General features: G+C 37.1%; 1 protein-coding gene across 2 annotated transcripts in view; it reads right to left on the reverse strand.

The window, feature by feature from the left end:
- The window catches only part of ARL8A (ARF like GTPase 8A), a 56,019-nt gene that overhangs the window by 33,499 nt on the left and 10,073 nt on the right, over window positions 1–12,447 (reverse strand). For both annotated transcript variants that reach the window (XM_081949070.1, XM_081949071.1), the window contains exons 2-3: window positions 4,106–4,186; window positions 2,775–2,848 (exon numbers count right to left, since the gene is read on the reverse strand). In XM_081949070.1, the coding sequence (XP_081805196.1) occupies window positions 2,775–2,848; window positions 4,106–4,186 (155 nt within the window). The remainder of the gene's footprint in view (window positions 1–2,774; window positions 2,849–4,105; window positions 4,187–12,447) is intronic.

The raw sequence follows: 12,447 nt of genomic DNA on the forward strand, positions 1-12,447 counted from the left end.
TCCCAAAGGTGCTTATCAAGAGGTATCTAGGCTTTCTGGTTTCTCTTTCAAGACATTTCGCTTCTCATCCAAGAAGCTTCTTCAGCTCACTTTCTTGTCAGAAAGTCCAGTTGTCTCTTGAAAAAGAACCTTTGGGACAACCTGTGACTATGAGAAGAGATGCATGGTCCAGGAAAGGGCACAACTAGCATATTGAACAAATCATGGGGAAGCCCCCTATCCACAGTTGTGAAAAGGGGGAAGCAAACGTTTGTTATGATGTCTAACTTGCACTTACCCATACTATAGTTAAAGAGGTAGAGCTAATTGCAGGTTTCCATCCTTCGTTGTGCATTATTCCTTTCCCGTTATAGGGAAGCATCAAGCACATCTTACTTACCATACCCTTAGTATGTAGACAAGAATTACTTACACTGGAGAACGAGCCAGACGTCGCGACGACACAACGTGCGGTCGATAGTCCGAGACCGCCGTTGATTCTTTTACCAGCTGCACAGTCCATATGGACCTAAACCATCCCGGAGAGACGGTGACAGGGAGACAAATCCTTGCTGGTCTCAGGGACACCGCAAAGTCCCTGATTGACCCAAGGGAAGTTCTCCAAGCCGGCATTAAACAGACAGCCCCCAGGCTGACAAAGTCGGAGATGGCTCCGGAAAGAAGGCAGTGAAAGTGAGTCCAGCTGGTGAGATTTTTTTCTTTGAGAATGATTGCCCAAAGAATTTTTTTTAAAGATAAATTAGTCCTTTAAGCAAAAGAATAAAGCGGCAAAATTTATCTTTATTGGACTGCCTTAGAAAGTTTTTTTTTCCTCTTCTATGTAACAGCGTTTTGTGGATTGAAGTGATTGGTATGCTTCCCGTTTATCCTCTTAAAGTGAATGAATTGATTTTTTTCTCCTAATCTGTGCTACCTTTATTTTTTGGCTGATCTAAAACTTTTTTCACTTTAATAATCCTTCCTCTTACTGATTATTAAATTTTATTAAAGACACTTAGAGATTTTTGTTTTCCTTAAGCTTGATACGAATAAGAGAAAGTTGAATCTGCCATTCGAAAGCCAGAACTTGGTTTTTTTCTCTTTTTGAAACAAAGTATCCTTTGCTCTATTTACTCTGAGTTTGACGACATTGTAACTAGAGGGTTTGCAGCTTGACTGTAGAGACTTATACTGGCTCAAGGACACGAACTGTTTTCTTGCAGGTGTCTTTGTGGAATATTTTGGACAAGGGAAGGGAAAGAAAAAAAAGATAGAACCCTCATTTTTTTTTGAAAAAATTAAAAGGATCTTATGTTTAAGCAAATTTAAAAATATTTTAATACATAAAAGAGATATTGAAGGCGAGAGTGGCAGTGGATTTTAAACTTTTTCTTTCCTTCTGGGAAATATGCATTCATATACAGATGAAGAAACCATAAGCTACCAGGATTTTTTGGATGGAATTCTAAAGATATTGGAAGGATTTGAGAGGTTTGATAAGAAGTTAGATAGATTATTGTCTGACTCAATAAAAGATGAAGGGACTGGAGCCTCAAAAATTAAAGAAGAGAGTGAAGATATAGAAGATAAAGACAAGATAACAGATGAACCTAATAATGGAGCACCTATGAGTGAAAGTGGAAAGGAGGGAACATGGAAAAGTGAATCTGATTATTATTATATACTTGATGATCTGGAGCTCTACCCCCCCCCCACCCGTCAAGATATGGATTTGATGATGGAATTAAGAAGAGAAACAGCTTTAGAAAGACATCGGATAATTAAAGACATGTCAATTTTAATACCACTTCAAGGGCAACAAGACTATATGAGAGATCTTTCAAGCAAAAAAGTGCGGAGATAAGTTTTTTAAAACTTTATAAAGAGGTTTATAAGAGAATTGACACAACAACTGGCTAAAGAGATAAGACAGTTTTGTTCCTGGAAAGACACAGGCTGATGATGAAGGTTGACAACTCAAAACTTAGTTAACCTTTGGTGATTAATAAGCAGGATTTCTTAGACACTTTTAAAATGTTTTCTTTAAAATGTTTATTTGTTAATTAATAACTCATTATGATAATAATAATGAAGTAATAATCTCAATTAGTAAAAATAATTTGGATATAAACTGTAAATTGTGACCTGGGGAAAAGATTTATCAATTTCACTAATATATTTTTGTTTAGATTTTATTATAAAGATGTAATTTTTCTTGGGCACTTATAAACTTTACTAATAAACCTTTGTTTAGACTTTATTATAAAGATGTAATTTTTCTTGGGTCGGTGGGGAGGAGATGTGATCTAAATGACAAAAAAAAGTTCTGTTTTTTTTTCTTTAGATAACTATAATAACAATAAGAAAATGTTAATGGATAATGTTTAATGATTTTATATGTCTTGGCATTGGTAAAAGCAATTAGATATAAGCCTTAGATAGTGAGTTGGAAAAAAAAGGGAATATGCTATAAAAGGGTAATTATTGGAGGTTTATAGGAATAGCTAATGAATGCCAGTAGGTGGCTGTGTCTTCAAGTGCAAATGATTCTAGATAAAAGCATATTTAAATAATTATAGCTAAATGAAAATGATGGTACATTGATGGTAAAATACATAAAGATCTTCAATTTTAAAATGTAAATTAAAAAAATGAAGGATGTATAGTAATACACGAAATTCATTTGTAACCACTCGACATGCTTTCTACAAGATGTAATGAAGAATGCTTTTTTTGTATTTTTGTTTAATTAAAACAATAAAAAAATTTCTAAAAAAAATTAAAGAATTACTTACACTATTGCACTGACACCACGGCAATACCTTTCCCACATGCTACGAAAACGAGGTTGACCTCCAATGTCCCAGAGCTATAAGGAGGGAGAAGCAAAAAGGATGAGAAAAGAGGAGGATATGAGGCCTTACAAATAGATTTATCCATAACTTGCATATGCCATACCCTCATACATATTCTATTTTCCTAAGTGTATGTATATGATACAATTCTCCCCACTTACTTCGTGGACTATGTTCATTTATAGCTAAGGAAAATAAAGCTGGAGGATTTCCAAGATAGCCCAGAAAACGGATTCCTCAGCTGCAATTCTAGATCCTACCGAGAAACATTCTCACATTCATAAAACATGCAAAACTCTTCATACTTCATACGCATTAAATATATATCCAAAAAGATTGAAATGATAGGAGACATGTGTACTAAATTAACACATTCATAATTTTTTTCTCATTGTAATATCAACTATTGATATGTTGCTGACACTCCTTTTCAAACTTCCCACTGAAGTCCCCTTTTTTCTTAAAAAGCTGGATAATAAATCATCTACATAATCTGCAGAAAAATTGTCTTAATAAACAAATGTCAATCAAGCTGCCCTTATTTTAGCTGAGTTAGCCTCCCTGAATTCTAGAGTTGGGAACCTATGCCTCAAAAACAGGATACAGCAGTCTCTGAGAATAATATGGACCACAACTAAATAAATAATAAATAAAAATAATAAATAAATAAATAAACCTATGCCTCAAAAACAGGATACAGCAGTCTCTGAGAATAATATGGACCACAACTAATCTGTAACAAGTACTTAAAACCTCGTGCTCTGAAAACCCACTTCCTCCAACTGAAAATAGCCCAACATTTTAGTAACGTTCCCTCCTGTCCTGCTTTAAGAAGTCACTCTGCCTTCATCTATAGAAAGGTTCCTGTTGCATAGTCCTCTAAAAAGTGCAGTTTAGTCTTCATAGCATACGTCCTAATCTCCTCCAAATCAATTTTCATCAACATCTATCAGAGCATCCAAACGCAAGAGAGCATTCTTATTTCAGTATGATTTTACATGTGAAAGAAGCAGATCATTTTTAATTCCTGTTAATTCAATTTAATTTCTTAATCTGTCTGGATGGCTACAATCTATAGCAGGGATGTCAAACTCCCGGCCCACGGGCCAGATGCATCACGCACTGGCCATGCCCACACCCAGTTTAAACTAAGGGGAAAACAGTCCCGATATGTTACGTGACAATGCCATGACGATGTGAGTTTGACAGCCCTGATCTAGAGTATCCCAAACACTATGTCTGAATTTTAGTCAAGATGTTTTGTATCTTACCTTTATAGTTACATTTCCCTTGGTGATTTTTCTCATGTTGAAGCCCACTGTTGGGATCATATCTTCATTGAACTGTCCAGACTAAATTAAAAAAAAAATTAAAAGATCAGTCATTTGTTAGAAATGTCTTCCTGTTTAGCTACAGCATCCTTATCCTTATAATGGGAGAGATATAATAGAAATCAGAGGAAAGAGGGGATCTTAATTCCTAGATAGCATAAGAATGACTGCTACTTTTTTTCAGATAGTCAAGCATCTTGAACAACATGTCAAACAACAATCCCATCCAGTAAATAAAGTAATTGGGAGGAGGAAAAGCAGTCTCAAAGACCTGAAGTAAAAGCTACATCAAATATCTATATGGATAGACCATAGACAATTCTTAAATAGATCAAGTGATCTATTGGTATCCCAGGTGTTCATTATACTATCTAGTATGAAGCACTTGGTGTCCTTAATTAACAAAAAATAACTGTCATGTTATTGCTGCTATATAGTCTAGTTAGCATACAACTATAATTAAAATTGCAACTAATCCTCATATCCATAAGATGTATAGGATGCAAACTTATCTTAGAATTTAGAATAGAGTTTATTGCAATCTGCTTTGATTTATCTGATTATTTATTATTATGATTTTATCTTCACAAAAGGGAGGGAAACTGTATACATGTATTATAAAAGTACAAAAATGAACAATGTCAGATGAAAGATAAGGGTTTTTCGCTTATTTTAACTTCAGTTGTCCTGGATTTGTTGTCTTCCATATATCTTGTAACATTTGCCTCAGAATAATCTTAGAAATTAATTTTACCTATCCACTGCTCTTTTTTCCAACAATTTGCAAGTTAAAAATGACCAGCATTTAAACATTTATAATTTTAAATTTGGCAGCAGAGATTTAAGAATCTTGCAAGTATATTGAAGTGTCAGCAATGAATTTATCTAATTCTGATTTTTAAAATGGAGAGCTTTTAGCCTCTGGCTTTTAAAGATTTGGCACATCAGCAAATCTTCCATGATTCTCAATCTCTGTATTTTCTCCCTCAGCTTTTCATTTTAAAAGGCATATCCTGATCTTGCCAGAGAGATAATAATAGACTGCTCAAAAGCTACATGCTTCAATAGGCCAACCAGTTTACACTGCACTGGGATTTAATGCAACATGCTACGCTAGACCTTTTTATCCAACAATGGTAAGATTTTAGTTAAGCAACAGACTCACATATCCTCGTTTTTCTGTCAATATTTTTTTTCTAAAACAGACCATTAATACTGCACATTAGGGAATTTTTATTATGATGATATTAGTAACAGAGGAGATAAGCAAGAGTTCAAAAGGTATTTGAAAGACACTGTGAAAATTTAAGGCTATCTTCCCCCAAAATGGCCCCGTTTTTTGTCAAGAAAATTGCATGCATAGACTTATGGAGGCTTATAGAGTGCTCCTGAGGGCTGGGGGGGGGGCGCAACATTGAGCAAAAAACGGGCCGTTTTTTGCTCCCCAGCCCCCAGGAGCTCTCTGAAAGCCTCCTACAAGCTATGCCTGGCCATTTTGGTCAAGGGGTGGGGCTTCAGGAGGCAAAAAATGCTGTATTCGATGTATAAGACGTATCCAGATTTTCAGCTTCTTTTTTGAGGGGAAAAGGTGTGTCTTATACTCCGAAAAATACAGTAGACACTATTCCTTTTGAGATCTTGAGTTCTTAGTGTGTGTTGGGGGGGGGCTGGGGGAGGTGTTTGCAAACACACACACACACACACAATTAGCACTGGAGAACTAAGCAGTGGAGTACCCATCCTGAACCAAGACATTTTATATATTTTAGATCATGTATTATTTCATGTGTGGGTATATACTATATAGTGTCTATCATATATTTGAGAGTAGAGATTTAAGAACCTTGGCATCCTATTGTAAAGAGGAACAACTGGTCATTAATTACACTAAATCCAAACTTTTAGTTTTTCCCATAAAAGACAAAAATACAAGTGCATAATTGATTCCCATGACTAGAAAAAATTAAATGTTTTAAATATTTCAGCATTGTTTCAGGGTTCTAGAAAATTAACAGTCCTGGTTAATTCAGTGACTTCTGTTGCCCATAGGCAGAAGGCATTATGCATTAGCTATAACAAACATTTTTACCAGAAAGGGGCAAATTACATTCCAGTAGCAATTCAACTGTTTATGGCTGTTTATGATTAAAATAGCTGCCTAACTATTGCATTGTATACAATTTAGCCCATTAAGAAACCTACGGTCATATAAAACTATAGCCAAAGAAATAGCCAAAGATCATTTTAAAGAAACTTAAAAATTTATGAATATATGTTGTTTAATTTTTACAGCCCAATCCAATGGTTCAAAGCACACAGAAAATAAAAGGAACAAATATAAAACCAAATGTCAAAATGCCACAGCAGTTAAATCAGGACACAAGAGAAAATGAAAACATGATATTGTATGCTGTCTTTCAGCACTAGAAAGAGTCAAGACACCTGTGCCCAGTTTTTTAGATTACAATTTTCACAGTCTTTTTTCATTCATCAAAATTGCTAGGGTTTATGGGAATTGGAAGCCAAACAATTAGTCTGTCTTCCTTACATGAGTTACTGAGTGGTAGCCAAAATATATTACACCCCAAATTTAATCAGGCAAAGCAACTTCCATAATTCAAGAGCTCTCACAACCTATTCATATGCCTTGATAATTTATCCTTGGCATGCAGGTGATACCAAAATAAAAGCATGCTCAGCGAATTGTACAGAAGTAAAATGTACCTGAATACTGGCAAGCTCAATAAAGCTGCAGCTAGTTGTAACAGAGATTCAGCCATGCTACAGAAACACAACATATTTTTATTTCTATGTATTACAATGGACACTTCCAAAATGAGATTTGCTATCTATAGTAACAAATGTGACACAGCTTCCAGCATCATCTTTTTTCCCCCAAATATAACAGTGGGATTCACATGTGTCCTATATTCATAAGATGGTGTGAGTACCCAATTTAGCTGTCTGGAACTGTGCCCACTTTCCTAGAAAAAATGAATGGACCAGTAGTGGGCTACAGCCTGGGGGTTAGGGACCCCTGCTCTAATGTACATGTGCTTGATGGAATGAGTGAAGACTACACTGACAGACCTTCATGGTTTTCCTCAGATTCATTCAATGGTTGAAAACTAATCAAAGAGAAAAGCAACCTGTAATTAAGGAGAAACTTCCTAACAGTGAGGACAATTAACCAGTTATCCTCTGGTTAACCTATACATAGGTTCTCCAGCTTGAACAGGGGGCTGAAGTAGAAGATCTCCAAGACCCCTTCCACTTCTCTTCTGTTCTATTCTATTCTATTCTATTCTATTCTATTCTATTATTTAATTTCTATTCTATTCGTACCTTAAATAAAGTTTAGAAATAAATTTAAGCTATTATAGCTGCAAAGTGTATAGAATTATTTCTATATACTTTGCAGCTTTGCAGAATTTCAGGAGAGTAGGAGAAAGTATAAAGCCTATCAACATTTCTATCATTTTACAAATAATTTAGGATTATCAAATGTTCAGATTTAAGGTGACATACAAAACAATGCAATTTTATAATGGCTAGTCTATATTTTACAGCTAACTGTAAAATAATGCAAAGTAACACATGGCTTAATCTAAATAGCAGTTAAATGTAAGAGCAATTACTATTATTTTTCGTATACCGTATTTTTCGCCTTATAAGACGCACTTTTTTACTCCAAAAAAGAGGGCAAAAATCTGAGTGCATCTTGTAAGCCGAATGTAGCCACTGGGTCATCTGAAAATGGGGCAGGCAAAGAGGGGGCTGCAGAGATCATGATGGCTGGAGAGGAGAGAGGTTTCGCTTTCAGAGCTCCCGCTCGGCTGGGCTCCCGAGAGGGCTTAGGCGGGGGTGGCGGTGGCAGTGGCTCCTCACATTGCTGGGGCGCTGCTTTAAGCTGCCCTCCTCCTGCAAACGAAAGGTGCCTCAAGGCTTTGGCTCCTGAGATCGGTGCGCTGCCATCCAAAATGCTGGTACCACAATCGCTGCAGCGCCCGCTTTACCTGCCGCTTCTCGGGCGGTTCCAGGCGGCAGAGATCGTAGTAATAGCATTTTGGATGGCAGCGCACCGATCTCAGTAGCCAAAGCCTTTGAATCAAGTTTGATTGTGTCCCATCTAGCGTTCTCTACCCCCAACCCCAAATCTCTCCAGATCCGGAGAGATTTGGGGTTGGGGGTGGAGAACGCTAGATGGGACACAATCAAAGCGCCCGCTTTACCTGCCGCTTCCCGGGCGGTTCCAGGCAGCAGAGATCATAGTAATAGCATTTTGGATGGCAGCGCACCGATCTCAGTAGCCAAAGCCTTTGAATCAAGTTTGATTGTGTCCCATCTAGCGTTCTCCACCCCCAACCTAGATGGGACACAATCAAACTTGATTGTGAAGGAGGGAAGGAGGGAAGGATGGAACTGGAAGGGAGGCAGGGAAGGAGGGAGGGAGAAAGGAAGGATAGGAGGATAGGGAAAGAGGAAATAAGGCAGGCAGGCAGAAGGGAGGGAGGTGCAAGGAAGGAAGGAAGCATAGATAAGCAGGAGGGAAAGAAGGCAGGCAGGCAGGAGGAAAGAGGAAGGAGGGAACTGGAAGGGAGGCAGGAAGGAAGGGAAGGAGGAAGGGAGGGTGGAAGGAAGGATAGACAAGTAAGAGGGAAAGAGGAAAGAAAGCATCTGAATGTACTAAACACGAGTCTTCAGGGAAAAGATGGATACATTGTGAAAACTCAGCTGTCAGTTGATCTTAATGTTATGAAATGAAAAGTATGCCATTTTCAATTAACTTGGCATAAAATAATTCATTTGCATTTAATTGTTATTGTTCAAAGAATGTTCGGAAAAATGTTCGGCCCTCCAGCATGTTCACTTCATCCAATCTGGCCCTCTTTGAAAAAAGTTTGGACACCCCTGTGTTACATGGTTGACATAAAATTGTTCTTAAACTGCTGTTAACTTTATACAGTTGATATAAAATATTTTACTATAGTATTTGGTTCAGAATCTTTTTTTTCTAGATTTTCCTCCTTTAAAATTGGGTGCGTCTTTTATTCCGGAGCGTCTTATAGGGCGAAAAATACGGTAAATGAAATCCAGCATAGATAACCATGTCAGGGATGAAAAAAACATGAGGCATTTTTTCCTTTAGATATGCTCATTCAGACAGCATTTCTTCCTGTACAGTCACCTGCATAGGATAAATATGAGCAAGGTATTTCTACTCAGCAAATTAAATACAATCTGTTGAATTTAATTCTGAAAAGCTTGAATCCGTGCTCACAATCACAACAGCAAATACAGTTCCCCAAAATAATATGTTAATTGTTGCCATTGGAAAAGGCCCAATCAAAATCTCCTCCTTTTGGAGAAGCTCATACAGTGCTACTTGGTATTCAATTGTTTTGAAACTCATCGAATTGGGTACTCAAAATTTTGACAAGAAAATTTTGTCCCAGCACTCATCATTTGTTTGATACTCACTGCACAAGCTAGAACTTGTTTGTGTTGGCTGCCTTGTGGTTCATTACATTATTCTTTATGGGAAAATTTGTTTGGTAGTCATCATTTCTGGTAGTCATTGTGTTTCCTATAACCAATTAATGTTGAGTACCACTGTACGCTAATACATACACAGAAGCTTTTCTTATGCAAAAGCAGAAGTATATCTCATGGCGTGCAATCTCTTAATAATAATCCTCATACCACCTTTCAATACAAAAGAAGATAATTATGCAAATCTTCTTCGTAACCATGAGGACAAACAAAAACTATCCTAGCATAGAATCAATGACAACAGACAACAATGGATTCCCAAATCTGCTTCATACAATCCATATATGCTGTGACATAGATTTCTTTTAATGGAATTCTCAAATTGAGATTTTCCAGAACTGCAATAATTTAACAGCTGTTAATTTCAAACTCACAGATATTCAATTATTGGGAAATTTTGCCAGTACTGGTAGGATGCTTGCAAATCTGGATAGAATGTTTATAGTGCTTGATATAATGATGTCTTGAAGATACTGACAATATCAGATTTCTCATGTCATCTCTGCATATTTCTCTCTGTTAAGCAGCTAAGATTTTCAAGCCCTTGATACTGCCTAGGACTCATATATCTGCTTTAATAATATTTACCTTTTAAAGTGATATCTTTTATAGTGTTGTTTTCATACATAGTTTTATCCATTTGTTATGTACTGGTCTGGAAAATTTGTCCCCTTTTTTACATGTCCTCATAATGATAGGAAGTTATATATGCTGGAAGCTGGAAAATTCAGTCACTTAGATTACAACTAGCTGATAGTATTGTAATCTTATTTTATAGTCAATAATCTTAAAGATACAAAGTACCTGTTTAACATATGTTAGCAATATACACTTAGGATATCTTTCCTACTAGTTTAAATTACAGGGAGCAAGTATTATCTATCTGTGCAATTAAAAACAGAATGGCACTGAAATGTCATTGAACAATAAATGTCTAATTAATGCTTAATTAATAGCTTAACCATGATAATTCTACTGTTTTGATCCTACACAGCAGTCGGCTGAGGACAAGCATGTGAGAGAGGAACATATACAGAAAGGGCTGCTCTGTCAGTCTCTTAGGCTACTGCAGACAGGGGAAAGACTGCAAGGAAATTAATTGTTTTTCATATCAACTCAAACTGCAAAACAGCTTCAGATATAATTCTGCAATTAATCAAATTTATGAAAATAGAAGCAAGTCACTATTCCAACTGCAGTTTAACATCACACAGAACACACTAGAACCACAGAGCCCTCTCTGTGGGCACACGCGCCATTGCAAACTGATCTTGTGCACCAGTGCGCGAAGACCAGGTGGCCGATGCACATGCGTCCCTCTGAAACCAGAAGAGCAGCTGGCTGGGGCGTGCATGCGCACCGGCCAGCTGGTCTTTGGGTTTCCAGTGTAAGCATGCGTGCATGGTTTGGCATTCGGCGCCGAAAAGGTTCGCCATCACTGCACTAGAATATGGAAACTTTGTATTGATCTGCAGTCTCTTCTGAAAAACAATCAATATGCCCTGTAGCCTTCTTACATGGAAGCTGCATGGTGCCATCTCAGATGTGGGCACCAGTTTGGAAGCGGGCACAATCCTTGGAGATTGTTGTGGGGAATCCAGCAGGGTGGGATGGAGAGAAGATGAGGTGCAGCCAGAATCCCTTTTGGTTTATAAAGGCGGGTGGATTGCAAGTGTCCAAATTTTGTTCACATGGTTGAGGGGACGCTGTAGAGTTCATAATTTCAGTTACACATTATAAGTCCCTTCATTCAATGATGTTGTAATTTCCAACGGTCTCTGAACGAACAATTTTAAATCGAGAACCACCTGTATTTCTTGTTAGTTTTCCTTTCCAATTTGTTAACAAAAATTACAACTAAAAAACAATTATTTAATTTCTGCCATATTAAGAACTCCCTAGTCATATCAAAGAAGAAAAAAGCCTTAACTATTGCTTGGTACTATATTCAAAATGATATTCTGTCATTTGTATTACAGTAGTTGCAACCATAATTCAAATCACGAATTAACTCTGACAAAGAGTTAATATGCTATGCAAATTGATGTCTAAATCAATAAAGTGTTGTATCCAGTTCTAAGAGTTAGGGTACAAAAAAACCCAGCCGCAGTGGCAGTGGTTATAGTACAGTATTGCCGGCTACTTCTGCTGACTGCCTGCAATTTGGCAGTTCAAATCTCATCAGGCTTAAGGTTGACTAAGCCTTCCATCCTTCCGAGGTGGGTAAAATGAGGACTCAAATTGTTGGGGGCAATATGCTGACTCTGTAAACCACTTAGAGAGGGCTGTAAAGCTCTGTGAAGCCGTATATAAGTGATATTGCTATTGCTAAGTGCTATAAGTGATCCAGGAAGATACTGCAGTACAGGCCCGGGATAGGCCCAGGACTGCTCTACCTCTCCCTGAGCCATCCTATTCCCTCTTAGGCACCCCATATTTCACTTAACAATCCAGTGGTAGCTTAATGACAACAGCAAAGAAACCAGGATTGCAATCATCAAGCAAAGTGATCAAATGAGCACTTCACTTAATGACTGCAACAATGTACAATCGTAATTCTAGGCTCAATTGTTGTAGTAAGTCAAGGACTCCATTGATTTAGTTAATGAATTTATAGGCTCATCTATAAATTTCTATCTCAGCTATGTGACTCTAGGAGGCTCACAATTAAAACAGAATAAAAACTATAAAAACAACAAGTTACAAACAACAAATATGATATAAAAATA

Source organism: Natrix helvetica (assembly GCF_964273705.1).
Source record: "Natrix helvetica genome assembly, chromosome: 3".
Lineage (NCBI taxonomy): Eukaryota > Metazoa > Chordata > Lepidosauria > Squamata > Natricidae > Natrix > Natrix helvetica.